This window comes from Ptiloglossa arizonensis, chromosome 10 (genome assembly GCF_051014685.1).
Source record: "Ptiloglossa arizonensis isolate GNS036 chromosome 10, iyPtiAriz1_principal, whole genome shotgun sequence".
Lineage (NCBI taxonomy): Eukaryota > Metazoa > Arthropoda > Insecta > Hymenoptera > Colletidae > Ptiloglossa > Ptiloglossa arizonensis.
The window spans coordinates 8,608,502-8,635,386 of record NC_135057.1 but is presented as its reverse complement, the minus strand read 5'-3'; the positions used below and the strand labels follow the sequence as shown (position 1 = coordinate 8,635,386).

Sequence of the window (26,885 nt, the reverse complement as noted above, 5' to 3'; positions counted from 1 at the left end):
TCTTGAGCGTCTAACTAATTTTGTTGACTAGAGTTTGCGAAGCTCGTATTACCTGCCGTCATTCGAATACCTCGCTAAGTAGAAACAAGGTAGCGTGCGTGCGGTTTCAATTGTTCCTTTAATGGAATTGTTGTAGTTGTTTGTTTAATGAAATTGTTGTACACCTCGCTTCGTACCAATGTTTATAACGATTCGCGTCTCGTCGAAGTAGCTTTAGTTCCGAGAACGAACTGCAATTTTGTTTCAGTGTTCGCGAGACGCGATAACCGACGAAAGATGTAATCGGTTTACATCGAAATTGTTAATTAACCACGAATACGAGCGAAATGCTATCCGAATTATTTTTAAGCAGCGGTAATTAGTTCCGTTCAATTCGATGTAATCGTTTAACATTCGAATCCTGCCGGTGAGTAAGTCCCACCGATACCGATTATTCAATTTACTCGAGTTAATTTCACTGGCATATGGCGAATGTTCGTAATTCCGCACGCGGTTCCGAATACTGGAATCCGGCCTACCTCCTGCGATGTTCGTTAGTCGATATTGTCCTCTTCTTCGGAACCTTAAAGCACCCTCGAAATGTTCATCGAAAAGTCCTCGACCCCCTAACCCATATACACAGGCTATATCCCGAGTGCAGTTAGGTAACCCGAGTTCGTATCAAAGAAGGACCGTGGGAACAATAGTACCCCTCTTTGAATTTTTTCGAAAAAAAAAGTTCGCGACGAGTCGCTGATAGAATTCCGTTAAATAAATGTAGAAATAATTGATGCAAAATTCGGATGTGGATTAAAAACGTGAAATTACGTTCATTAAAGATAGACTAGAACTACAGTTTTAGTGTTTATAGTGTCCATTAGTGAACAGTGCTCTATGGCAGAACAGTGGCCAGTACCTACCTTGTGCTTCGGGCTAAACAAGTTGCAATTTTAATTATCGACGACAAACCTGGTCCGTAGCCATCTTTAATGTTTCCTAATAGACCAGAAACCCAGGAATATGCCATAAACTACTGCTGCAAACCTCTACGCTAATTTTTTCCGGCCGTTGAATGCCATCTGAACCTCGTCTTCGTTATTACAATAAGTAGTAGATGTAAACGTTGTCGTTTGATAGAATTCCGATTTATTCTCACAAAGCAGTACTATTTACCCACCTACACCTGCCCCCAAGATTCCTACCGCGCTGCATCCGTCCTTAAAACCCCAAACACTTGCATACAAGCACTCTCGTACCTCGAGAAAAGGGTTACACGTAGTTCTCACTGAAACTTTGGAAACAAACGCACGCTGACCCCTTCCAAACAGTCCCAAACACATTGCATACCGTTCACTACGGTCGAGCGTACTTTACACGTTTACAGTGATTCTCGCCATTCCGCATAAATAAATATAAAAAAAAAACTGAGAGAACACCCGAGCGAATACTCCCTCGGGAAGAATTACAACCTGACCAACGAGGATTCGTATTCTTCGATGCCAAACATCGAGGCGGAGAAATTTAACGAATTGCTCGCTTCCAACTCGAGAACACGATTGCTTTCTTTCTTTGACTAGCAAAGAAACCGCGGAGCAGACGGTAAAATTTTTCTCAAACAGGCACAGTCGGGCGCTGCGGGCTAACCGAAAGGACATGCTTCGCCCTAAGAAGTAAGGATTACAGAGGCACGCAAGCTCGAGGGTGGCCAAAGCCTTTGTCTGGAATTGCTTGAAAACCGGCAATGAGAGCGCCCCCTATCCAGACCAATTACCTTCTTTCCTTTCGTCTTCCTCCGTCCCTTCTTCTCCCCCTTTTCCCTCGAGGTGTCGTGGCACTCATCCCGCGGTAGAAATTTCGTTCGCGTTCAATTTTAGCCGCGGGATAAGGGATAAATGCCAAAGTCGTCCCTCTCATTCCTATCCCCCTCTCCTCTCCCCCTCATCCCCTATTTCAACGTCAGCTTCACCCTCGCTTCTTCTGCTTACCGTTACGCCCACCTTTCCTTTGCTTTCTCTGCTTACTCTTGGCCCGGCTTCTCTTTGTCGAAGATAGACTCGACACACTTGCCTTGATTTAAAAACACTTTGAGAATATTTTTCCGTTGTACCGTATTTTTTTTTTCAACTTCAATGTTTCATACCTTGTTGAAATATGAGGGCAAAGTTCGAAACATCAACGACGACGATACCACCGGTTTCTATGAGGCGCGTTCACCGAAGCGCACCAATCCTTAAACTTCGTACGCGTTTCTATCGAAACAGGTTCTTACAAAATGGTGGATAACTTTTCTCGGGGAAATATCTATCCGAGTGATTTGAAATTTAAACGGTACACGGACGATAACATTCCTCGTCGTCGATTTCTAGTGAAACTTCGTAAACTCTCCATGTTTTCGAGAAAATTTATACTCTTCTCCTAAAGAACTTTAACATTCCTAGATTAATCGATACTTTAAAAAATTTGCATGTACAATATTAGGTATATGTGTATAGTTTCTACAAATTCTAATTTTATTCAATTGGAAGCATTAAAAGCAGAGAAATATACATAGCAGGTAGCGTGGTACGAGAACGTTTGTATCTTTTATATGCATTGACGATTGTTTATGAAAATTTACAGAAATATTACTCAAGTACGTACTTTCAACGTGTGTACCAAACGTGTATATCCCACAATCGGTGTACACGAAAAAAATTACCAAATATTAGAATTTTTTAATCTGGATGGTTCCCCTTTAAGTATCGCGTAGAATTCAAATAAAATGAAATTGAAACGAAATTAACACAATCGAGAAGATTAAATAGGAAACGAGGGTTTATTCTACTCTTCGAGTACGCCTTACCGATGTTAAATTGCGTTCAAATTGTACACGTTGCGACGGTCATTTAAATGATAAAAGATCCCTGTTGGAAGACCGAGTGTTCTCTCCGCGACGGAACAGCAACAATCGAGATTCATTTCCTGCGATTTTTCGGCTCTTTCGTGGTCTCGTTTCTTCGCGGAATAGTAACGGTTCATTATTATGAACGATCACCGGCAGCGGCGCGGAAATTCCAGCGACACGTTTTCCGCATTTCGCGGATAACGCGCGTCGCCGAGTAAAGTTGAAAAATCATATTTAGTTTCGTGTGTAATTTCCACGGCGGTGGATTTCCAGCGACCGATATCTCGTTGGCCAATTTCAATTTCACTCTCGTTATCGATCAGCCGCCTGAAGTGAGAGTATCTACAGTTCGGCTGTACATCACGCGGAATTAAAAGTTTCCGATTCGTTGGCAGAATGTGTAACGACTTTCGACGAACTCTGGCTCGCGTTCTTCGCACGTTAATTCCTGTTCCCGATGTAATGCATGATTCGTAGCATTAATTCCGTACAAAGGGAACGAACGAAATTCCACTTTGTCAACGTGTAGCGATAACGTTGATTTATAAACACGAACGTAGTGTGCTCAATTTCTGAGAAAATGTTTATATTTCGTTCGGCGAATATTGTTGCGTTTCGTTCGTACAATTAGAACAGGATCTTGACAAGTCGATCGTTTCTAATCGCGTCGATTCGACTCGAAATGATTTCCATCGTCCATTTACAAATATCGATTATAAAAGTGTCCCGAGTACTCAAGACTCCGTTCTTTCAATTGAATACCATTCGTAAATATTTTACACAGCATATAATGATTATAATTTACCCACCAAGTTATTATGCAAATTTTTGTACACTGTGATGGGAATTAATGCGGTAAGAAGGACTGTATCGAGAAGCTTCTATTGAATATTCAATTCTGTGTGCAAAAGTTTTCCCGAACGTCCTGTGTTTTTCTATGTGGAAGTAAACGAGGTTGGGACCAAATTGATTAGCCGCTAGAGGTTTCTCAGCACCTATCCCTACCACGACGTTCGACCAGGCCCCCCACTCTCCTTTTTTCGAACGCTCCCTCCAATGGAGAGACTACCAGCCACGGAGTAAAAATGAAAGTGATATCCCGCGCGATTCGTAGTGGGGGTAGGTGACCTTGAACGGTCAATTTACCGCGCCTCGACCGATCTCGCGTGTACGCGCGACTCGACGTACTTTCGAAGTCGATTTTCTCGAAAACCAAGCATCGGACGGGAAAAAATTCTCTCACCGTTTCGATTCGTCTTCATCCGAGCAATCATCGTACACGCTCGCGAGCTATACTGGACGACGACACCCTGGCCGAATGCACAAATCGTTGCGGTGCTCGATCGAACGAATATCAACTGGCCGGACGAGGCGAGGCGAGGCGATTGCGGAACAAACTGTTCGCGGTTTCCCGTGTTTTCTCCCGCGACGAAAATAATCAAACGCCCGGGAAAGTTCGTGACACGAAGCACCACGAAACACGTAAAGCGTTGGCCCAATTTACCTCGGCAGCCAATTAGCCCGACGCTCCGCTGTCCCCCATATTCAAGACAGCCTTACGTATTCCAACCATTTCAAATTGCAACACGCAGCGCAGTAATTCCTTTCGTGTTGTATACGCGAACTTCACTTCACGTGCTCTGTTATTACGCGCGCGGAGCAATGGCCGCGGTGCTTAAAGTTGGACGTTTTGGTAATTCGACGCTGCTCGTACACGGGCCGACCATGTAACCGGCGACCGGACCCGGCGCTACAAGCGACAATTAGAATCTGTTTGCATAATCAAGATAATAATGGAAATTCGGAACGCCGCACGGGAATTATTTCGACCGTCCCGCAAAATATGGGAAACGAACCCGACGCCGCTATTATTCCGTGGCAACGTGAGACCCGGCCGAATCAAAGTGAACCGAGATCGCTTAATAACCAAGCCGTGACCAGCAGCTTTGCATCTGATAACTTTGCATTATACGATTTCGTTATACGTTCACCCGAGCTTATTCCTTCTGATGGCTTGAATAGAGAAAAATCGCCGGTTCCGTGCCACGGAACCTGGAATTGTCGCTACGCGTAACTCCAACGAAGAAAGGAGTACTCGAATAACGAAGTAATGATGTCGGATGATGCAACTGTGATTTACGAGCGACGTCAATTTAAATCCTTTCATTTTCTCGCTCGAGAACAATAACGGGGCATACTCTGTAACCGTGTACCGCGTGTTTTCGCTCCACATTGCGGTTACGTCCGCAAACCTGCTTTTATTCCGAATCCCCGGCTTTTGTCTCGGGAATTTAAAAATTGTAATTGCGTTTTGTCGTTAATCTCTCGTTGCACCGCCGCGAGGGTATTATCGACGAATCGGCGAGATTTCCCCGACGAGAATGAGTACAAACACGACCGTGTTCCAATTATTTTTGATTTCGGAAATTTGACATTTTTTTTTCAAAACGACCCGAACAACGCGCGATTAAAAGTGATCGGAATAACGTCGTGTTTGGGCTCATTTTCATCGGGGAAAGCTCTCCAACGCGTTGATAATACCCCCGTGGAGATATAATGAACGATATGAAAATTGTAATTTTCGATAGCGGACGAAATTCGATGCCGTGTACGATAAGGGTCGCTCTCGCCCGCGTGTCGGCACATCTCTCGCGCCGAATGAACAATGACAATGACGGTGATGATCATCGGTGAATTAACCCGTAGACCGTGTACCTTCCCGATCCCAAACACCCGTACACGCGTTTTTAAAAATGAACAAAGGCTATTAATGCCTCTTGCCACACAATATATACAATTACGACCAGAGGGTGAATTTTACACATTCGTAGCGTACGCGAATATAGAAAAATATACCCTGTGCAAAGTAACATCGATATAGTTCCACGAATTTTCGAAATATACATTCCACGTAGACTTTGCACACATTCTACACCACAAATACGTAAAATCGTGTCGGTGGAATTACAACGGAATTCGATAACGATACCGAGTATCGCGATAAAATTCCAAACAAAGGTGTTTACTGTAAAAGTAAGTCGGGAAGACACGGACGAAGGTGCAAACGACGAATTAATTCGTCCTTGCCCCCCCCCCCTCTCTCCAGCCGCTTAACAGGTTAAAGTCGACTTTCAAACTCGTTCGTATTTTCACCGAAAACAATAGCTTTGCATCGTCTTTATTCCACGCGGGAGCCACCGCAGGGTCCTCTAACGGGAGGACCGTTGAAATTGAAATGGAAAAATTCAGTGGCTCGAGAGCCGCGGAAAATGGAATCGTCGTGTGTCTGGTGGGCAAGAGGGAAGAAAACGAGGTAACGAAATAATAGCGTTAGATAACGCTCGTTGCGGCGATTATAAGATGAAGTGGCAGTTTCGGAGCGAGCGGTGGCCGTACGAGCGGAAAAGGCAGTCGGTTTCGTCCAGTCTCATCGCTCCGACCGATTTCATTTCGGTACCCCCTCTCTCGAGACCCGTCCACGGTCCTGGCCATGCCCCGCCCCCCTCTCCGCTCCCCGTTACATGCCTATTCCTCTCGAGCGCGCCTGCCTCGCCCCCTCCCCCCGTTTCCTCTCGGCTCCACACGCCTCTACACGAATCCCGGTAGCACGATTCATCACCCATAACAGTTTCACGAACGGAAAAGAAAGAGAGGTGTAACGCGGTTCGTGAAAGGCGAATTGCTGCAACGCCCGGCCGGAAAGTTGAAAATAATAAATTGTCTCCATTAGTAGCGGACCTGCTCTAACTGTCCGTCGAGCCGTATAACCGACTGTGAGTTACATTTTCGACCATGGAGAGTGAAGTGGGGATAAAGAGAAACAGAGTGGGGAGCAGAGAGAGGCACTTTGTCCGCCGTAACTGCAAATTCCGTGGCTGTCATCGGTGATAATTTTTGTCCTCCCTCCTTCACCTCCCCCTCCTATACTCTCCCCAACGCTTAAACTGTCCGACCAGAACACCGATATCTATATCTATATACAGAACGAGTCTGGGGTGAAATAATACCACGGATGGACAGAGAGAGCACCGTTGGGAAAGAAGAGGAGCAAATAATGGGGAGAAGCAAAGATTTGGGCACGAAAACGAAAAAACGAACGAGGTTGCGCGTGAATTATGACGCCGCCGTGTCTGTCCTCGATGTGGAATATTTTTTGGATAAAGTTTCTCTAATGTACCGGTTTCAAAATGAAAGAAACAAATACCTGCGCCGGGAATGCGCAAGTTTTTTATGTTATAAACAGCGAGCGGTGGATATTCAAGCCGAACGCGTCACCTCTACGATATCAGTTCAATGGGTGTTGAATTTTCATTTCTGTGTTCTCGCGAACAGAGAATCTTTCGTCTCGTTGGTTCACGATCGATGGTCGATAGTTTCGATCATACCTTGCGTTACCTTTTCTCGAAAATAATCGTTTTTAAACAGTGTACGGAAGAAAGTTCAAGTACCCCACTGTGGCTTTCTTCAATAACTCCTTGCGTGTTTCGAACGTCGCTAGGATGAACGAATACCACGTTAGCCAAGAAAAATCCTTTCGAAGACGAACAAACAGGAAACTATACTTCGAAAATAATTCCACCCAAGTAATCCCCGGCAAAAGTTTCCCTCGGCCGAGATCGTCCATGTAAAACGCTAAGTTTGAGAGACACTGCTCCGCTTCACCGACAACGAAGAAATCCCCTCGCGTAATAACATTCATCGAACGCCGAGCAACGGACTACGATTTATTTGTCCGTGTTTAATTAAAATCCACGCAACAGGGGACAACTTCCTACACGGTGGATAACCTTTCGAATCAATTACGCGGGCTTGCGGCTCGCTCGGTCCCGAGTACCGATAGAAATCGATCTCAAAGCGGATCTCCTCTCTATCTTTCGATTCCGCGCGTACGTAGCTGCCAAACCGTGTAAAAGAGCCCCACTACGCTGCACAAAGAAGTTCTTCGATCTGTGGAGTGCTCTCTTTGCTCGTCTCGTTCTTTGAGTATGTACCACGGGCCCCTCTTGGGCAGAGGGTCTGGATGCGGTATCGCGTGAAATAAAGTGGGCGCGAAATACGCGCGTCTTCGAGCTGCCCCCTCTCGTTCGTCCCCTCCCTTCGTTCTCGTCGTTTCGGACGCGCGGAAGGAACCATCGAGTTTCGAAACACTGATCCTGCGGCGAATTGCAGCTGCAGATGCCATTTCCCGCGAATTAATGCAAACAGCGAAACGCTGGAACGTGGTAAATTGACGCGAACAAATTAGATCCCTCGTTACGGAATTAACGTGCGCGCGTGCGCCTCGAGCATTATTTCGATCGTGACGCGTAATTACTCGTTGTTCTTTCGCTCGTTCCTCGTCGACTCGCTGATAATCAACGACGAAATTCTTTCGCGTTTGTCATTCGAGTTGAACGATATTGTCGCTCCGACGATTGCAGTTCGATTTAACGGAGTGTAATCGCGTTGAGTTTGTTGATTCACGAACAAGTGTTTAACGTAAACTTGAATCTGTTTAGACGGTGGAAGACCGAGAGTTTTCTACGGTTCGGTCGTCTTCGGTGCTTGTCCGTGATTGGTCGATTCGAACCAATTGGAAAGTTATGCGAGTTTTCGGTAGTGGTCATTTTTAAACTATAAACTGTGATACCAACCCACTCCAGTGATTTGTCCCTCGATACTTGGAACGCGACGATTCGTACGCCTATGCGTTTGCCCCCACCCGTATAACTACGTATCACGGAATCGTGGGAAGAGGAAAAAAGAAAATGGCGTCTTTCACGAGCGCGCCTCGAGCGCGTAGAATCTCCACCGTACATAGGTGCAAAGGAACAAGAACGAAACAACAAAATATGGTGGCGAGGTTACGTGTCGGACATGCCTAAAAAAGAGAAAAGAATTATACGCACAGACGTCCGCACTTCATTTTAGCGCTAATGAGATTACACGAGAACGGTGCTTTATATATACCATCCCCACCCAGGACCCCTCCCATCTAACACCACCCGCGGAGCTTTTGCTTTCGTATAAGTTAATAAACGTTAAAAGCGAAACGCTCTCCGTAGCTGCAGAAACAAAGATAAGTACATTAAACGGATTTCGAGTGCTTTCTGTTGCTGCGGCAACAAAGATAAGTGTATTAAACGGATTTAGTTTCGAGGTTGGGAGAAGATGACGAGCCACTTTGTTAATTGAGTTTTGCCCTTACGGTACCGGCCGTATACTTCTCCCGGTGGTATTAAATGGCGCGAGCTGCATTAGCCTCGGCCATCGACGATACCGACCCGTCTCTCAATCCACCCCCGGCACCATTGGAAACCGAAGAATATTAATTACGTTACGCTTCCGGCAAGACGGTGTCCTCCAATTACACCGTTGGGGACAATTAACAATTTTTATCGCTACGACGACGAACCAAGATCAATCGATAACCTTCTTGGCCCCGTTCGACGACGACTCGACGACGACAATCGTATCGCGCGGAAATTTCGCTCGTGCACTCTCCCCCACCCCCGTCCCCCGCCCCGTTTCCTTCTCGCACAGTCCCGCCTCTCGCGAACGGGGCCTTTAAAAACCGACCGCCGGTTCTCGGAACTCCGCACACAGTAATTATCTCGACTTCCGTGAACTCTGGCAAACTTCGGTACTACGAGATTCAAATCGAATTGCAGAAACTCGACAGAATGTCGCTTCTCTACATCTGGTACCGACATTACTTGCCGCTCGAGCGAATCAGCGTAAAACGCGTCTCGCCAAGAAGCAAGTTTCCGAGTTCCCGACCTCCTTACGTATTTCAACGGATTCTTTCGTCGTCCGTGACCCCTCTTCGTTATTTCCACGAAAACGTGGCGCTGCCCGCGTTCCCGCCAATAATTTCGTAATTTTCCCGCTGGTTACCGTACGCGCGGTAAACGTACGAAGTTAGGCGCCAATGGTTGTGCAACGTTTGCTCTCACAGATTCACGAAATCGAAGAACGCAGCGCGCGTAGATCGTGATTTGTCCTTGGAAATCGAACGAGAGGGAGGTCCTCGATCCGCCCACTCCTTGCCAGGAATCCCCCATTTAGGTGCTAAACGGTCAGGTTGCATAGGCGTAGAATCTTCGCGACCAATCCTCGTCAGAAATCCCTTCATTTGCGTAGATACTAAACGGTGACGTTGCATAAACGTAGAATCTTCGTATTCAAACCCCATTAGGGATCCCCCATTTACTATAGATACCAAACCGTGACGTTACATAGGCGTAGGACTTGCGTGACCATTCCCCAGAGATCCACCACGTTTAGGTGTTAAACGGACACTCTGCACAAGTGTAGAATCTCTGTATCCAATCCCCATCAGGAATCCCTTCGTTTACACGCTGAACAGTCACCTTGCATAGGCGTAGAATCTCCGTATTCGCGAGAATTATAGAGAATTGTATCCTTCGTCGAAACTTTGGTAAACGCACGGAAAAGACGCAGAAAAATTATTACGAAGAACGTAATTTATTGAGAACCAACTACGTGAAATTTATTTTCACTAAAAAATGACCTTCGACGTTTGGAATCCTGCAGACGCGTTATCTTACTAATTATCTTTCAATTTCAACCACGGTTTCCGGTCCCCACCACCGTGAATTTATGCGAGGCACACGTAGACTTTTACGACCGATCGAACGTACCGCTTGTTTCAATTTACCTAGCCGCGCGAAACAACGCAGCGAATAAAATCGAAAGCCAATTTGCAACGTCTGATAAAATATACACATACACACGTGTATCGATTCGTGATGGCGACCGTCGGCGATCGACGGAGTCGTTCCTCGGGCAAATACAAAGGACATCGTCCTCCCCACCCCGAAAAATTTTAAAACAACCAATTCCCTAGATCGGGACACGATCGAACGTTGTAAAGCACGAAACGCAGTGAATCCAAATAGCCACTCTCGCTTTTCTTGCCGGGCGTTGCAACCCGCACACGGGTCCGGGGACCTGTGTTTACGGGCGACTGGTCAAAGAGAATGTCAAAACTTCGACGAGCACGGGAAAACTTGATACGAGATAAAATTGCAGATTAAAACCGTAATGGCAGATACGGTATCGCGGACGGGGCCAATGACTGAGAGCGACGCGGAACTTTTAATCTCTATCTCGCTGGCCGCAGCGATTCCAGAAAAAGACGAGTACCGCTGGCTCTCGTTCCCCTGTCCGACCCGTTTCATACGTAGACCGTGGATAGTTAAATTCGTTTCATTTCGTTTCGTTTATTTTGCGTCGATTTTTCCGCGGCCGCTTTTTCGAACTGACGTTAAAGGGTGGCTCCGGGTGCGCGCCTCGATCGGACATTTTATGGCACGCGTTTTGATGCGAATGCAATTTTGCTCCAATTCCCGAGCCCCGGTACCGCGAGAGTGCATTCTGTACGCGAGCGACGACCGGATCGCTCGAACGACGCGCGCATTGTATACAGGGTGTGTCGCGACGCCCGGCAACTTTACCCTGGATCGATTCCTCGCTCAAATGCAAATCGAAAAGTCCTTTTCCATTTCGCGATCCGAAGCCTCGTTGCCGAGATACGCGCCGTTTCCCGCGCGCGCCTCTGAAATCACGCGCCCCGAACCGCGCGCCGCTTAACTTTCAACGCTCGTATCTGCGTAACGAAACTTCGGATCGCGAAACCGCTAAGGACTTTTCGATCGATTTTTACGCGAACAATCCGTGTACTGCGATTCGATCGAATCGACGATTCCGTGTAAACACAGTAGGTCTATAACGCGATCGAACCTGTTTTCTCTCGTATTAGGAGAGATCTTGAGTAAAGTTCGGGAGTACTCTATTGAAATATCAAGAGTGATTTTTACACGTGCCTCCTCGTCGTTTCTTCATTTCTTGATCTACCAATCCTGTTCGTTGACCAGATTGAATCTCAATCTTTAATTTTCGATGAAAACTTGGTTACACTTCTCGAGGCACAAAATTACTTGGGGGGACAAGATCAAACTGAGTACAAATTTTTCCTTTTTCACTATTCGTCCCCCATCGTGCTACCCCAACGCGTTACAATACACCCTTTAGATAAACATCGTTTCAGAGAAGAGAACGTCGCGAAACTCGAACGGGAAAATTCCCAAGCCCCTAATCCACCGACCCTCTTTCTCACCGAATGACCACGCTTCGAAACGGACGATTCAACGGTGAAATATTTTAATAAACAGCCCCCGATCATTAAGCGGGACGCGGGCTCGGTGTCGAAGACACGCGCGTACACCGGGTCCTCTCGCGCGTAGAATTAATTAAACCGAACAGGCATTGTCCCCGCGGGCCATTCACCGGGAATATCTATAAAGCGGCTTCGAGCCTCGCGAATGGACTCATTACGAAAATTGTCGCGGATCTCCGTGAACCGAGCGCGGGACCGGTTCATCAAGAGAGGTCTGATTAAACGACGAACAGGCAACCAATAGCGCGGAGACAACCCGCGAAACGACGGGGAACTGACGAGCACCTAGGTGCCTTCTGAAGGGAACGACCCGTACGAAGGTGGGAGGGGAGGAGGCGGGGATCAGACGCAAGAAAGACGGAAAGACAACCAAACGAGGAAAAGAGATTGGAAAGAGAATCGCGGATGGAGAGACGACGTAGATCTCGCTCTAACCTCTCGGTTAGACCCTCGTCCGTCCCTCTCCCTCCTCGGGTCTGGTTTTCGCAGTTTCTGGTTAGCTCGTCCGAAAGGAAAGCCATTGCAACACCTTACCGACGTTTCCGCTCGACGACCGCGCGGTAGTTACCAAACCGTGGAAAGGAGGACGCGACGGAAGAGAGGATAAAACGAGCGAGGGACCGACGAACTAATCAGACTCGACCAATCCGACCCGTTTTCCCCCGAGGAGGATGCTTCCTCTCTCGGTGGACAGGATAATTTAAACTTTCCCACACGGCGCGCGCTCGCTCGCGCCCGCTCGCCAACGTCCGCGAACGTATCTCGATCACTCTGCCCGGCTAAACAGAATTAGATACGAGGCATCGAATTCAAACGTTAACCAACCAACACCCCCCACCCTCGACGAGAATGCGTTGCGCGGGCGGGGAGGACGAGCGAGGAGCCAACCCGTTGCGAGCGTCCAGCGCGCCCTTTGTCCCCGCCCCCTCCGCGGAACCTCCCAGGGGGCGCTCGCGTAATTCGCGTAACCGGCCGCCGAACCGTACTACCGCGTCCCTGGAAAACGACCCGCGAAAGGACACGTTGCGTTGTAAATCTTGACAACGTGTGGCCAACACGATTCACTGACCAGGGAAACGAATGTTTCCCGGAGTGTTTTTCCTGGTAATTTACGGCACACCCCCCTCCTCCCACCAACGGGACGATTTTTGTTCGAAATTTCTTTCGAAATTTTGTAATCGTAGTTTGGATCGGCGAGGCTCCTTTGGGGAAAACACGAGGATGTTGAACACGAGGAACTCGAGAGTAGAGACGTTTCTGTTATGGAAATATATTTCTTTGTTTAAATTGAAAATGTAAATTCAGTTTGAATAGAAACTAAGAATTTGAATTTAATTTAAATAGAAAATAAATGTATACTCTGTCGCAGTGTGAACATAAAACCGAGATACGCGTACAGTTTAGAGCTAGAAAGATAACTCTTGAATCAAAGTAAATGTAGTACCATTTTGTAAAATAAATGTGGAGATTGTCGAGCAATTTTCGCTCTGTCACAGATCTTCGACCGAAACGTCCGACTCAATACGATTCGCAATTCCTTCCAAAGGTCAATTTCTCAACTCGGAACACTACATTCCAACATTTCGCGTCCCGTTGACGACTCTTTCGATCAGATATCCGTAACCGGGTTTCGATTTCGTCGTCGATGCTTCGTTTTTTTTTTTTTCTTACATTCTATACATCCGTAGTAGCAAAATTTTAAACCACCATTTGCGTGTCGCGTCGAACTCATTTTCTATAATTTCTCGCACGAAACGAGTTTAAACAGTCGGAGAAAATAACGCGGGAGATAAATTCACGTGTTATGCTGAATGTGGCAGAATTTCAATCTGACCTCGTTCGGTATTTATAATGTCAAACGCATAACGCATCGTCGAACATTCAACAGAAAGAATTATTAATCAACGCCGCTCGTTTCTGCGACGTAGCGCCAATAAAAATTGATATTTAACCGGAGCGTCGTTCGAAATAATTAACGAATCTCGTGCCGGAAGAATCGGGCAAATATCGAATTCTGGATGATAAACTCCTGAAATTGGAAAAAGTATTGCATAATTGATACCGCGCGATTGTCCATTGAATGTCCAGTTCGTACCGTCTGAAATTGTTCAAACGATCGCGAGACACGTTGATCCACGGAATATTTCGAACAACGCGCCCCGAGACTCTCTTCCTGGGGGATATTTCATACGTTATAACGCAATAGAAGACGCATCAAATAACACTAAACCTCACCGTAAACGCCCAGCATTCCCTCTTAAAAGTCTCATCTTCTTCCGTCTCCTTTCCATCGCAAACGACGTATTTAACTCTGAAACATATTTGCCTGCAACAACGGTATACCGTGGCACGTGGCCCAGTTCCGAATAAAATTCATTTTACGCTCGAAATTTACAAGAAAATGTCCGAAAGTAAACATAAATTCAGAAATGTCCCGTAATAAATGGGCAAACCTCTCGAAATCGTATATTTCCCCGAGCACCGGCTCTACACACGTCTACCGATATTCTTCGCGCCGTAACGCTCACAAATTTAGCAACATTGTGTATCCCCAATCAAACCTTTTCACCGGGCAATTGTTTTCGTACTGGGTTTCAACAACGGGGAATTAAATTGTGAGAATTTTATGAAAGCGACATTGGTTACTTTCGTGTAGAAATTTAAAGAAAGGCTAGAAGCGTAAATTTGGAATGTTTAAAAAATCACCTCTCCACGGAATCGATCCTATTGGAATTAAAATTCGAAAGATATTTTTCTTTACCTTTGTGGAAATAAATGTACAACGAAATGGGGAGGAATATACAAATTTGAATACCTGAAAATTAAATGTTGCTCGATAGATTTGTGAAATTTTCATTCGGTGAACGTTTTCGTTTATAAATTACCTCTGGGCAATTTCTCTGTGTTAAATTTCCCGCGATTCGGCTGCTTCGATATTTCAAGGGTCCGATCCAGATGCCCCGATGTCCTTTTAATTTTTTCCAAATATTTTTCCCACCCAGATCGACCGAGTTAGACAGAGAAATCTCGCGACAGAGGCCTCGGTTCGTTGTACGGGAAACAGCGCGCAGCTATCGCGAGTTCTATTAACTGTGAACGCAAAAACAGCGAATTTCGAGTTGCAGTGCGTTTTACGATCGAAATATCGATCATCGAGCCGGTACATCGTCAACGATAAATGTCAGCGCGAGGCCGAGTTTCCCGAACACGTGATTCTCTGTACACAGAACGCGGATTTTCGTTACCAAAGCCCCGTATCGACGAACTCGATCGAACTTTCGATCTGTCTTTCCGCCCCCTAGAACCTGTTCCTGCCAGCATCGTCCTGTTTCACGTCTCTCATTTCCCCATAAGAGACATTCCACGTTTAATCGCGGAATGCTCTTGCGAAAATACATGTTTTCTTTTGTTATTTCTATTCCTTCTTTAATCTTATTTCTGTTATTTCTCGTACCGTAACATTTTCGTAATTCGATATTTTATACGTCGATATACATTTTCCTGGTGGAATATTTTAATTAAAATGGAATATGGATTTTAGATACTAGACAATTTCAATGTCTGTGGAACATTTAGAGAAATTTTAGTGCCTCTAAAAACCGCATTTAATCGGAAATTAAAGATGTATACATTTATTTTATATTTTGAGTACTTGTTCCCAGGATTATTCGTGAATAGTAAATATAAACCTGTGTGTAATTAGTTAAAAATAATTTATATTTTACACTCGGTAAGAGAAAATATCTATACCGTAAAAATTCCTAATAAATATTATTCATTTTGTATTCATAATATAATATATAACCACGCTCCGTTTTCACCAAGCACGTTTGTACACTCTGAAAACATTCTCAAAAAACACTTTCCATTCCCGACAGTACGGTGAATTGTTAAATAAACTTTGACACCCTACTCCAAAAATATCTACGTCGCCCACACTTGAAAATCCTCGTTAGAACCCCTAGAAGCCTCGTTTCCACCGAAACCGAGGAAATTCCATCAGCTCGAAAGGATCGTGAACGTTCTCCGGTCGCAGCGATAAAAAATCAAGAATTCCCGCATTAACTACGCTCGTTTCTTTGAATTCGTTACTCTCCGCGAAAGAACGAATTCTTAGTGCATTAGCAAATTAGAATAAAATAATCACCCGTTGCTCGAAGATAAATCGCAACGATCTTACTTCTCCGGGGCCAGGGCGTCCCGGTTATCCCGTTTAATTCGCCCACGTCTGTAGACGAATCCCGTTTAAACGAGCGGGGATTTCGAAGTCGAGCCCACCCGTAACTCTCTCTCACTCTCTCTACCATCCCCGACCAACCCCCAGCTCCCATCCTGCACGACCAGTACCAAAAATTCACCGATGACGTCGCAGCGGAGGCAATTTAACTTTCACGGGCCGAGTCTGAAAGCGAAACGCGTCGCGACGCCCGATACCGCGCGGTGTGTTCCGCTCTTTCGACGGAAACGTCGGTAGAAACGGTCAGAGGAAGAGGATGCCACCGACACGGGGTTTTATCGCGCGTCGCGTTCACCGTGGATGCACGCGTTACACGTTACCATCGTAGCGCAACGTTGGAACCCACCGCGTATCGAAATTTCAACGAAACGAAATCGCAACATTCGCGAATAATTCCGATGCCAGAAATTATTCGCGTTGGAGAATATCGATCCGCGTGCGGTGGACGGCTGTTTACGGTTTAATGGCGCGCGATATAAGCGATGAAAATGGACAGCAAAATAGCAGCAAATATTGAACGACCGACTACACAGGTCTGGGATTAAAATGATCCACGCTGTTCCCTTAACGTGCCGTAACCGATTCTAAAACGGGAGATAAATAATCGTTGTTTTTTCGAAGATTCACCGCTAGGGGAATGATTTGGGAGGTATTTGGTAAAGTATGGTTTTTTTTTCAGAGTTTTCGGAGAAACTGTTGGTAAAGTTCGTTTAACGAGTGTATTTAATAATAAGAACGAGAGGCGTTGGCTCGAAGGATTCTAGGGATTGGTTTTTGTAAATTTGGAACAACGAGTTTAGTGTTTCTCGGCGTTCGTTGAAGGTTCGTTTAATGACTATGTTTAATAAAATTGTATTGGGATGAACGCTGTGGTTAAAACCCAACGATATTCGAGTGTGTAATTCGTGGGTTATAGTGATTCGCTATATTACTCCGTTCCATCATTCGTGGTGGAACATGTATTTAATATGTTAAGAGGAGCATGATACCAGAGTATATTAAGATGTTAATATCCGTGAAAATTTCTCATTGTACAGCGCCTGCAAGACCGTATGCAATTATCTCGCGAGAAGACTACGCGTAAACCCGATGTTAACTCGGCCACGAGGACGTAATAAAAGAATAATAAAAGTGGTGGGAAAAAATCGGTTGTAATAATTTTAGAAAATTGACATTAACGCTAGAACTACCAACTGTGAACTTCATATTCAAATTTATAACAGACTGCATACGTACCTTCGAAAGTAGGAGTGGAAAGGTTAAATTAATTTACGAGTATCAATCTTTATTTCAATAATTGTCCATGAATATTGCATGCAAAAGCACCGTTAGTAATCGAGTAATTTTAATAAGTAGTTCGAAACGAATCAAATTGGCCCCTTCGATGGTGCAAGTGTTAATGGAAGATTCCTGAAAGTAGACGAGGATCGTATAGGGTCAGACGTCGCAGTCAGCCCTTACGAGGTCCACGACTAAGCAAAAATTACTCGACCCTATCTAAATTCTACTTACTCACGGTACCAGGTTCCCTTTAACCCGAGACTGATCTTTCTTTCTCCCTGCAATACTTGATCCTTGCCTATTAGGCGCCACGTATTTCACCCTCTCTGCGAAGCTTAACGCTGAACCAATTATACAGGTGCTTATGTACTTTCCCTCGTATAAATTTCGAAACACACACCGTGTAGATTAAATCTTAACTATTTCAATAATTCTCAAGGGCTCGACGATCAACGTATTATTCGTATCCACCGAATGGATATAAAATTCATTTTCGAAACACACACCGCGTAACTTAAAGCTCAACTATTTCAATAATTCTCAATGATCGACGATCAACGTATTGTTCGTAACCACCGAATGGATATAAAATTCATAAAGTTCCACGAATCTCCATAATATCGGACGACATTGTTTTTTCTATTCTAAACGAGATCTCTCGTTCACGCGTTTCGTCAATCAAATTAGATTTATTCGCACGTACAAAAGCGATATTCCTTCGGAAATAACGATTCACTGTTTGAACAACATTTTTCATCCAATTTGACTAACCAAATAGAACGCACACATTTAATTCCATCGATAGTCTCAAATCGTCCATGTGTAAACGGACGGTTATTAATATTGCTCGATGAAGTACGGTCGACAAATAAATATTTACAAACGGCCCGGTCAATAAAGATCGAACCAAAGCGCGATTAGCGGCCGATAAATGAAAATCAACACGTGTATCGACACCGATGCGTCCCAAAAGAAAATGTAACGCTCAAATTTCCCCGGCGCGGAACTTTCATTCCGCGCAACGAGCACCCGATAAACTCGTGAAACGCGCTCGCTCTTTCGCGTCACTGAAAAATCGATCGTCTTTGTTACGTTTCGGTTCCACGGTATTTTCGCGCGATACCGCATGGATCGTGGGAGTGTTATTCGAAAATACGTACAATTCTCGCGCGGATCGTTAGGTTTCGTTTTCGAGCGTGACGACAACCAGAACGGTGCACGATTTCGAAAATCGACGATCGAGGCGCACCTGGAATATTTCTCGAAGAAAACGATCGCGAGTTCGGACGATCGTTACCGGGGAGATGTTCGTGTGAAATGTATCGGTGAAAACGAGTGGACGATTTACGAGGTTGCCAGTGGTGCTTTAACATCTTTATTTCGCTGCCATTTGCCCGTGGAAATTTATCGACGGTCCGTTCATTTTTCCGTGTCTCCCGCAGTTACAAAATGCCCTCGTTAATCGAGGGGCTTACGTCAATTACGCTAATGAGCGCCGCGGAACGATCGTGACCGGCCAAGGATATTATTCGCAAAATTAACGTTCGAATCTGCGCTTCGTAGCGTTATGAATCTGTTCCGTGGACAGAGACGGGGAAGAACAGAGGGGGCCGGAGGGGACGTTTCGTCCGAAATTTTCCCGTTTACGCGCACACTTCGAACGAACGATTACTCGCTTACGAGTAATCGAATAACTGCGCCCTCTTTCGGCAGTATAAAACGTTTTACGACCGGGGCTGGAAATACACCGATAATTTAATACTCGAATATTTTATCGGTGGTGGTCGAATGCTACGAAGCGGCATCGGAATATTTTTGGGTACTTGGTTATTCGAGTACGCGAATTGACGATAATTCGAGTATCGAAGTTCGAGTATTCGAGTGTTCGAATAACTTTGTCTGACTATTGGAGAATTGAAATATAAGAATTCAAGTATTTAAGTGCACAGTTATCGTTGTTCGAATATTTGAAGATACAAATATAAGACTTCAAATATTCAAGTGTACAGTTGTCATTCGAATATTGTTACGTTTTCTTACGCTAAAGGAATCTTTTTTACGTCCGGAGAAACACTATTTGAACAAGCAAGTATTTAAATAATCAAGTATTCGAATAATCGAGCATTCAAATAATCAAATATTCGAATTGTAAAGTATTCGCTTAATCGAGTGCTCGTACAGTATACGAGATATACTCGACAAGTATTCGAATCGCTTAAATGTTCGAATATTCGAATACAGAATAATCTGTAACTCCCCAAGTTTACTTTCGATAGGTTTTTCGATTATCTTATCGGTCTTACGATCTAATCTCCCCCGATTATCGTACACTTTCCATCGCAAAGGAACGATCGATCGAGAGGTCGATACTCATCGACGAGATTCGAACGATACGAACTGTCGCGCGCGTGAAACGTCGATTCGATTAAATACTCGATAAACTCACCACCCCTCGGTGTGTCGGTGGGACCGGAGCGTTGTCGCAAACCTGAAACAAAAAATTAAATATATCCATCGTTTCCAGAATTATCGCTATTATTACCACTAAACGTCTTTATCGTACCCATAATTAAAGTATCCATACAGTAATCCGCCATGAACAATTTACGTAATGGCGAGTTACAGCCGAAGCTTTAAATCCAAAGACGGACATTCGCAAAGTGCAATTACACTTCCTTTTATACGGAACCATTTCATTTGTTTGCATAATCGATTTCTCGCCTCGTTCTGCGTATAAAAGGTATAAAGCAGGGTCGTCGACACTTTGGAAAATTATTTATTTTCTTAAACCACTTCCACGTTTTATAAAGAAGCATTCAATTTTCGTTAACGTACTTTCACAGCTGTATCATTCTTCCGGTAAATTTAAATTGAAAAAACTGTATCCACAGGATTGGGACGCGAAACGTAGTTACCGGAACGAAAAATATAGATTTTTTAAAGTACGTTGCGCACTATCGATGTTTGAAAACTTTTTAATTGTATCGGAGTAGAGGTAACAGGCTTCGTAATCTCCGACTTAAAGATTCGTTCGAAGTTCTCTCGCGAAGAAAACGCTAACGCGAATATCGAAGACTGAAGGACGAAGCTTCGAGGAAGACCGCGTGTAATCGTCAACGATGAGGAGGTTCGCGATCGTTCGGGTGCCATGTGCAAGGAAACGAGCGTATCACAGAACCAACGTAAATATCGCGCGCTGTGAAACGAAAGAAAAGAAACCGTTCCCGCGAATTGGACGGGAAACAGAGACGCAATCAAAACTTTCGAGTTCCACGTAGCGACGTTTCAAAACTCTCAGACCTGAAAGGCTTCCGGTTCTCGTATCCTTCACCCTCTGACTACCTCTCTCGCTTCTTCGGCCCCTAATGTAACGGTTAAATTAATTTTCAGAAATATTCGAAAATTACCGCGAAACTTACCGCGCGCCGTGGCAAGTGCTCGAGGGAACACGCTCGATCGATACGACCACGCGCAAGCTGATGCACCCCGTCGCATTTTAATGAGTCTCATTTTTTAAATAATTAACAGAGGTCTCGTAAAAGCGGCGAGAGGGAGGGGAGGGGAGGGTACGTTTTCCGTTATCAATTTAGCGAGATCGTGTCGATCCCCGCGAACTCGTAAGTAGCTCGCGCCACGGCACCGTTGGAAATTAGAACGACGAAGCGGTCGAGTGCAGAGATTTGGTTGAACGACCTCCTCTCCTTGGAAGAATATTATTCTAACCTCCCCGTTGCATGAATTTTATTTCATTCTTCGAGGTTTACGGAAGAAATTGTTCCTTGGTTATCCTGCCACGATCGTGAACGAATTAATTAATCGTTTTTCTTTTCTCGTTCGAAGAAGAAGAAAAAACGAACGTTCGGGAAATTCGTGCGCGGGAAGAAGATTCGAAGCATCGAAATTCGAGATTCGATCGATCGATCGGATAGAAAAGTTTGGGAAAGAATCGCTGAAGTGAAGCACAAATAGTTAATTTTTTTATATTCCAATCGCGGAACGTTCCGGGACATTTTGTTCGGTGTTCTTCGCTTTGAGAGTTCAATCTTCGCAGAGAGTTTTTCTACTAACCAATAATTGTTCCATACCATTGTATTTTAATTGTTCTGTACCAACATGCTTTAATATTTCCGTTCTACGATATTCCGATGTGTTCTGTACCACCCTATTTCAATACTTCTAATCGTCATATTTCAACGATAAAGATAAAATAACACGAAGAAGAAATGAATGAAAAATTCGTTTCTATTGTCCGATTTTGACAGATCCTCGAAGCTTTCGCAACCGTGACTTGTGTAGTCCACGCTTTCGAAGATTTCCCCAGGTGTAGACTGTGACACGTTGATAAAAGAATACCAACGTCCTGGCAGCGTCGAAGTTGCTACAGTTCTCGCCAGAAGCTTGATCTGTCTTCCGTGGCTCGCACCCGGAAGTCTCAAATATTACAAACGCTGTTCATTTATTGCGTATTTCGCCCGGTGGCGAGTAACCCCGTCGTAAAGCTAGAAGAAGCAGATGGCCAAGACAGAAATTAGTTTGAACAGGTCCAGAAACGATATCGGAACTAACTCCGTTCCGAACCAGCCGACTTCCATAGCAATCAAATTTCCGGAAGTCTTTGGCCACCTTAAATCAATCAATTAGCGAGCAATCGAGTCCAATTTACGAGGAACGTTAGCCCACGATCGGATTACGCTAGGAATTCCTGAAAATACACAGTTCCGCTTCCCGTTGTTATCTATGCACAGAATTCTACGGATGATTTTATCGTTTCGTCGACGGTATCGATCCCCGCGAAGGATCACCACGCGACTATCGGATCTGAATATTCAACGATACGTCGCTGCATCCTCCAGCCTCCTTTATATCCGAAATTATCTCTCCGTTCGTCGAGTCGAGTGCGCTTAATCGCGCGAAACGTGCTCGAGAATTATTTAAACAGTTCGTCGAAGCAGTCGCGACTCTTTATGCAACGCGCAAACAAAACGAAACGGTGTACGACTGTGAATCGCGACTATCGTATTTAAATTTTTCACTTCTCCCCTCTTTTCGTCTCTCTTTCCATCGGTCGCTTCGAAGTAATTACACGAAACGAGATCGCGAATTATTGATACGATCGCAAAGAAACGAACGGCAATAAAATCGCAACTACCGTTACCGACGTACAATTTAGATGTTCAATGCCGTGTCGTTGCATCCTTTGAATCCTTCCTCTTTTTCTTTTTTTTTTTCTTCTCCTTTCTTACGTACGCGCCGTTATCTCTCAATTCGTCTCGTCAAAGTCGTTAATTCCACGAGACGAGATCGCGAATTATTGATACGATCGCAATAAAATCGCAACTACCGACGTACGATTTAAATGTTCGTTGCTTTGTCGCTGCATCCTTTGTATCCTTCTTTTCTTCTTATTCTTCTTTTCCTTTTTTTTCCTTCTTTCTCTTCTTTTTTATACACGCGACGTAATCCCCCCATTCTTCTCGTCGAACTCGCTAATTCCACGGAACGAGATCGCGAATTTTATTTATACGACTCGTCCGAGCCGTCGAATCGGGCATCCCTCCGCTCGCAACAACCGAACCGACGATAGTAAAATCCGCGTCGCGGACTCAGCAGAAGGGAATCGTAAAAAAAAAAGGAAAAAAGAAAAAGAGAGAGAAAAAGAAAAGAAAAAGAAACTCGACGTAGAAAGGAGCGAGGCGCAAGGTGTTCCAGCTGACTTTTCTCACTCGAATCCTCGGTGTTTCTCGTTCGTCGAACATAAACGGTAAAGTTAACGTACTTACAGCCCTATCGGAGCGAGATCCCCATCATGTGCGCCCCTGGTTTTATATCTCCTTCGTGCTTCTCTCTCTCTCTCTCTCTCTCTCTTTCTCTCTCTCGTACTCGCGTCCCCCCTTACACGCCTCCAACCTACACGTCGGTCGTTGCCGGCTGTATAAGCGGCCCGTAACTTTCGCATTCAAACTTTATCTACGGTACTTTTTGAGCGTAACGTCAACTCTACACCCCCGCGTGCCAGCCCACCGAACTCGCTGAATTACAAATCGGACGTGGTGCGCGGCGTGCACGGGGATAAAAGCGACGCGGGTCCAACGAGGGGGAACGAAACGAAAGAAAGCAGAAAGAATGGCTCGGTGGAGGGACCCGGGGTGGTAGAAAAACCGGGAAGAAAGGTAAGGAAAAAAGAAAAGGGGGGATGGTTGGGTGGTTTAGGGCGGGTTAGGAAAAGAACGTGGCGGCGGGGTTAGAAACGAGGGTATTTCAATCTCGTTCGTTGCCTCTACGGCACTCCGACGCATCGGGTTCGAAAACTTTCGCTTCCCGGCTCGTCCGGCTGACTGAGTTTTTCGAAGTGGTATAGAAACCGGATCCTGGTTCCAGTGTGTGGAGAAGAGGGGAAGGAGAGGGGATCGTGCACATTTTCCATCGCTCTCTGTGCTCTCTTCTCTCTTTCTCTCTCTCTGTCTTTTTATCCGTTTATATAGATATATATCTCCGTCTCTCTCTCCACGAGTGGGTCTCGAAAAAGCGAGAATGGCCGCGTCCGTTCGGTAGTTTGTTTAACGAAGCGGCCCGATCACGTGAATATTCTTTTTCTTTTTTTTCTCCGGAGCGTGCAGGAGCGAAACTTTACCTGCTCTTAATTCTGTTTACAGTAACAACCGAGCGAAGAGAGGAGGAGCTCGTCAGAAGTTTAGCGAGCGCGGATAGATTAACGAGCGCGGTCATAAATTCAAGAATTCCGGCAAGCGGGTCTCGGCCCGGATAAGCGTTACTTAGGCCGTTATCGCGATCGCGGAATGGATCGGGCTCTCGCGAAATTACATTCCGGGCGTTAATCATTATCGCAACAACCGTTAAATCCGCGATGGGCCGGTTCGACGGGCCGAGCCACCGATCCGATACCGGATTCGGTCGGGATACACCCCGGTTACTTGTGATTCTCGGTGACGGTACGTATTTCCATCCGGGAACTTGTGTCGAACTCTTACCGAGGACTGAGATCGAACAAACGACGCCTGTATTCCAAGTGGACCGTTACCGAGCCAATACGTACGATGGTACCTCGCTTAAAGATAAAAGCGCGGGTATCCTTAAACGAGATGGGCGGAGAACTTTCTCTCGCGACTGGTCTCCAACTCGTACCGGTTCCAGAAGAATCACTCGAAGCCGAGACTCGAATCCACCGAAAGTATTTCCAGGAACGGAACTTTCGAGCAGGGTGGTCGAATTTTTATACACTCGGATATCGAAACACTGGGGAAAGGGATTTCGAGAAGATTTGATTTTTCAAACCATCGTACGTTGCTACGAACACTGAGTTTTACTTACTCGAGTAACGGATGATTTCAAGGAATACAGTTCTTCCAAGATCGTTACGGTAATTCCTCGCTTAAAGATAAAATTTGCGCCAAGGATTCGAGATCGTAACCGACGATGCATACACTCCGGGTGGACCGTTACCAAAGCGAGATGTGCAGTTACCTCGCTTAAAGATAAAATTTGCGTCAGAGATTCGAGATAACTCCCACTAGTGTTTACGTTTCTTTGGATCCGTACTTCTTCAAGGCGAGGAACTTCAACGAGGGTGGCAGCGAATAATGCGAACTAAAAACTTTCGTAGTTGCCATTGTATCCTCGTGAGAATATTACTAACGATGAAGTTTCACCGATACAAAGAAAACCGAACATACTCACCAGTCGATTAATATGACTCCCATAAAGACACAATGAAGAATCTAACAAATTTTAAATCGATTCCAATTTTCTTTCTCTTTAAACAAAGGACCACTGTACATCCCTCATTGGTAACCCTCTACCAACGAATATAACCCAAGTTTCCAAAGCTATTTCCCAAATACAACGAATGCAACATTTCTCGCTAATAGTGCATCAACCACGTCGACCGAATCTTTCACTATCGAAATCGATTCGAATTCACGAGTACACGTTGAACTCGATCCCCTGGTATCCCCTGAAATGACATGTTCTCAGAATCGCGAATTTTCTTTACTCGGATCGAATTACGAACCGGGACGGTTCGTTTCCAAGTACGAACGTTAAACCGGTACCAAAAAGTTTCGAAACTACGCGAGAAGTAAAGTCGAACGACTTATCAAGGGGTGAGCGCAGTAACGTCGCGAAATTATTGTTATAACAAACGAGTGTCTTTAGATGCGAGCTTCTTAACGGCGGTACCCTCCTCCAGCCTCGCCCGTGAACGATAAAGAGCACGGGTTCCGAACCCATAAAAGTCGTCGAAGACGGCACGATTCGGTCGCGGAACTGCCTGGAGAAGACGGGAGAACCCTCGCCATCGAGGACATATACGACGACAGTCGATGGTTGCCACTTCTATGGGTAAGTGCAGCTCGCTGGCAGGTTCTTAGATCGGAACGACAATATGTATCGCACGTATGTATAGGTGGGTTGTAAGTTCAACAGGGAGGGAGCCGGGAAGCGAGAAAGATAAGAGGAACGTGGGTAGACTCACTACTCCACGGTGCCGATAAGAGATCACACCTAACTTAACCTCGTCTTTACCGTAGAACGAACGACCGGGAGCAACCCTTACCAACGACTTGGTGGCTAGAGGAACTGGTTTCTGCGCTGATACCGGGACCGTCATCTTTGAGCAGTAACTCTTCGCGAGGAACGTTGGATGGAAGAAAGAGTGTTCCGGGGTAGGTTTAATGGCTCTCTTAATGATTTTTCTTTTTCGCTGGTGTTCGATAGTTCTTACCCCGTTTTGTAGATATTTAAAGACAGATATATGTATATTAGAAAGTTTTTGCTCTAAATTTCGTGTACCTTCTTTTCTCTTATTTCTGATCAGTTTGGTGATTATGGATTGGAAATCGTTCAGCGTGATAACGAGGATCGAGGCAATTATCAATAAGCGAAGCATGGGTGGAGAATTTTTTGGTGGAATGGTCCTTTGTATTTTTTTGTAGGATTTTCTGGAAAATTGTTTAAATATTGCTGTCGAGCTTTCAATGATCTTCTCGGATAATTTTTTTGTACGAAAAATGTTTCATGTTTTGAAAAAGTACAAGTGCACTTTGCAACTGCAAGAATTTTCCTGGGAGAGTATTTTTACATTCTTGGAATTAGCGATCGTTTAACAATAACCGAGACAGTACGTGTTCCCAAAAATGCTCCAACAACCATTTATTTTTCGATTTAAAACACTCTTTCTAACGGATCATAATTTTACCTTCGATTATTTCATACACCAAATACCAAACTCGACGAAATGTTCTGCGATACAAAATTGATCCAACATCCCCCGAAATAAAACCTCCACTTTTTTCTTCCTTTTTCTC

General features: G+C 45.0%; 1 protein-coding gene across 1 annotated transcript in view; it reads right to left on the bottom strand.

Annotated features, from left to right (window-relative positions):
- The window catches only part of Tei (irregular chiasm C-roughest protein teiresias), a 516,885-nt gene that overhangs the window by 356,092 nt on the left and 133,908 nt on the right, over window positions 1-26,885 (bottom strand). Inside the window, exon 2 of the mRNA XM_076321760.1 lies at window positions 20,009-20,050. Coding sequence (XP_076177875.1) covers window positions 20,009-20,050 — 42 coding nt within the window. The remainder of the gene's footprint in view (window positions 1-20,008; window positions 20,051-26,885) is intronic.